At 44.4% G+C, this 3,095-nt stretch overlaps 1 protein-coding gene across 1 annotated transcript; it reads right to left on the bottom strand.

The window, feature by feature from the left end:
- Nucleotides 1-377: 377 nt before the first annotated feature.
- LOC105883024 (intraflagellar transport protein 70B-like) lies at nucleotides 378-2,489 on the bottom strand. Its single transcript, XM_012785885.3, has one exon. It carries the CDS (start codon nucleotides 2,487-2,489, stop codon nucleotides 492-494), a length of 1,998 nt encoding a protein of 665 aa, XP_012641339.2. The 3' UTR covers nucleotides 378-491.
- Nucleotides 2,490-3,095: the final 606 nt, after the last annotated feature.

The following is a 3,095-nucleotide window of genomic DNA, read 5'->3' on the forward strand; positions in this document are numbered from 1 at the left end:
CAGCACAGGCTATTGTGGGATGGTAAAACAGACATGCCTTTATTTTCTGATTGAGAAATAGTCAAGCCATAGGCTAGCAATCATTTACATACCAGTCACCAAAGAAATGAAAACACACTTACTCCAACAGTGCATTGGTTCCTGTCACACCCTTTCTGAGAGCCCAAAGCTAAAATATCAACTTCTATTTAGAGTTACTTGCTTACACATACAAAGATGTCACTCTAACAATTATTGCTTGAGGGCAAGACCTGTTGATTGTCAATAGTATAAAGAACGCAGAAATAATTCAGCTAATACTGCATGGTTCCTACTCTCAATTTAATGGAAAAGTTGCTCACACATAATATTTGTTATTGTGTGTGCTATTTGTTGAATTGTACAAGGTTCAACATAAAACAAATATAAATATTCCAAGGCTAAATGCATATAAAAGAGTGGAAAATAATAGGGAACAAAGCCATTTTGATAAAAACCACTAGCAAGCATGACTATATATTCCATCCTATAATCTCATAAATCAATGCTTTCAACTGTCTGGACTCATATGTGACTGTATTCTTTCCAATTTGCATTCTTTCTTCTTCCAGAGGTTGTTCTATAACAGCAGGTATGTTTTTGCCATAAAGCTCACAGTGTTCTAGAAACTGGACACATTCTTGAATAACACTGTCACGAAGCACTATCATGTGTTTTGACATGTTTTCTAACAAAGACAGGAAACATCTTTTGGCATAATACCAGGTATCAGTTCCAAGTTTTTTATTATAAGGTTCTAAGCTTTTGATAACTCGAGAAATACCAAAGTCATAATTTCCTTTGGCACAATAAAGAGTTCCTATTACCAAATTCACAATGCAGAGATGGTAGATTTTCTTATCTGGGTCATCATAAGAGAGCTGCTCTTCCTCCTTCTCAATCTTCCTCATCAACTCCTCAGCTTCTTCATTTTGACTTGTCATAATGTATGAAACACAGAGGTTAGCTAATACAATAGCACTGACACTCAAGATGTTATCATAATGCTTCTTGACTATGGGTTCATAGAAACCGATGGCTTCTTTGTACTTGTTTTCCTGCATGAACAGAACATGAGCCACATTCAGCTTCCACACATCCTGGTCATTACAGAATTCCACGGATTTGCGAAAGATCTTCTCCACCATGGGATAATTTTCAAGGTTCCAGTAGATTTTGGCCTGGGCCATCAACACGGGAATATACTTGTCAATGTTGTCATCATATTCATTCACTGCCTTTATGATTGTTTCCTCATCTCTATTGTGTCTTGCTTCCTGTACTTGTTTGGCGAGTCTCCGAAGCTGCTCAGTCAGCATCCCTGCTAACGCATCAAACTTAATGAAAGCCTCCTCAGGAGCTGTCTGGCAAGTGATCATAGCATCCAAGAAGTCGTAGAGATAGGGTGTGAGGAACTTATATGTCAGATGGGCATTTTCTGCCAGGACATCTGCTGCCAGGTCAAAATACTCATATTTACAGTAGAGCAGCAACAGGTTGCCAAAAGTCTCTGGGGGGAAGGGATTCTGTTGGAGCAAAAACTGTAGCTTTTCGAATCCTTCTGTAGGTTTGGCATCCATGTTCATTAGTGCCTGGTTGTGCAGGGTCACAGGGTCCAACTCTTCCTCTGCCCTGGGTGGCATGTCAGTGAGGGCTTCCTGAGCTGCCTCATAGTTTCTCAGTTGGTATTCTATGGCTGCCTTGAGGTTGAAGGCTTCCACTAGAGCAGTCTGGTGGAGAACTAAGGTGTTGCCAACACTGCGAATATCAATGCCTTCAGTGGTCATGCCCACACCTAGCTCTGGGTGCTGGCGGATGCCACGCTCAATAATATCAGCGATATACTTCAGTGCAGGGGCATAGTGCTTGTTGCTGTAATAGGCCAAAGCCAGGTTGTAGGAAAGGTCAGGTCGGTAGCCTGAGGCCTGCAGGGCCGCAAAGAACTTGGCACACGCTGCTTCATACTGTCCCTCCTTGTAGAGCAAACAGCCCAGGTTGACGTGGCCATCGTGCTCATTCTCGCCCCCACTCTCTTCTGCCCCTTCCCCACCCAGCAGCTGCTCTACCAGGCTCCTGGCCCCTGACAGGTCGCCCTCGCTGTACTTGATAGCAGCTTGCAGGCGGAGGACTCGGCTGTGGTAGGCGGGGTTGTCCAGCAGGAGGAAGGCGACGCGGGTGGCCTCAGGATAAAGGCAGGCCTTGTACAGGGCCTGGGCCTGGTACAGGCGGTACTGCTCCAGTTCGGGGTGCAGCTGGCCCAGCTGCTCGTAGCACTCGGCCGCCAGCGCGAACTCCTGCAGGCGGTAGTAGCAGTAGCCCAGCAGCGACAGGCCGGCGCGGCTCCTCGGGCTCCGCTGCAGCTCCCCGCCCAGCAGCTGCACCGCCTCGGCGTAGCGGGCATCTCGGATGAGCCGGTACACGACGGCGGTGAACTCCCCGTCGGGGATCTGCGAGCCGCTGAGCTCTGCCATAACCGCCAGGAATGTTGTGTTTGCTGGTTACCACCGTAACAAGACAACCGGAAACGGAAGTCTGCGAGGCAAACGTTTCTTTATGTGCTCCGGAAGTTGATTTGTAGTCAAAGCAACTTGCTAGGATTGGAAAGGGATCTCTTAACTGACAGAACACACTGAATGTTGCCTACACTTCTTAAGCAAATGGAAGAATTCTTTAAATATATATAAACTGATATTTAAAGAGCTTTTGAGCATTTTCTTCAAATATGAATCAACTGGAAAATGGTAGCAGCTTGAATAATACGGATTATACAGATTAAAAGTGTAATAAATTACAGACTATGCCTTAAACTTCACAGTTAGCCAAATTCTCTGACAGATCTGATATAATTTCAACACCCATCGAGACTATGGTACAGAAGAATTATGCTGAGCATACTTCATCTGAGTACCTACGTAGCTAAATAAGTCCTCCTGCAAGGAAACTCATTATAGCAGGAATCCCTGACTTTCAGTTGAAAGCTGTTAGGTTGAACCATAAGAAATTGCTGTTTTTGTGAGTTGAAAACTTTCAAATATAGTAATTTCATATTTCAACCTAAATACATTTGATTTTTTTCT

Source organism: Microcebus murinus, chromosome 8, assembly GCF_040939455.1.
Source record: "Microcebus murinus isolate Inina chromosome 8, M.murinus_Inina_mat1.0, whole genome shotgun sequence".
NCBI lineage: Eukaryota > Metazoa > Chordata > Mammalia > Primates > Cheirogaleidae > Microcebus > Microcebus murinus.

Coding starts and splice junctions, on each gene's coding strand:
- LOC105883024 (XM_012785885.3), bottom strand. CDS start 2,489: ATGGCAGAGCTCAGCGGCTCGCAGATCCCCGACGGGGAGTTCACCGCC.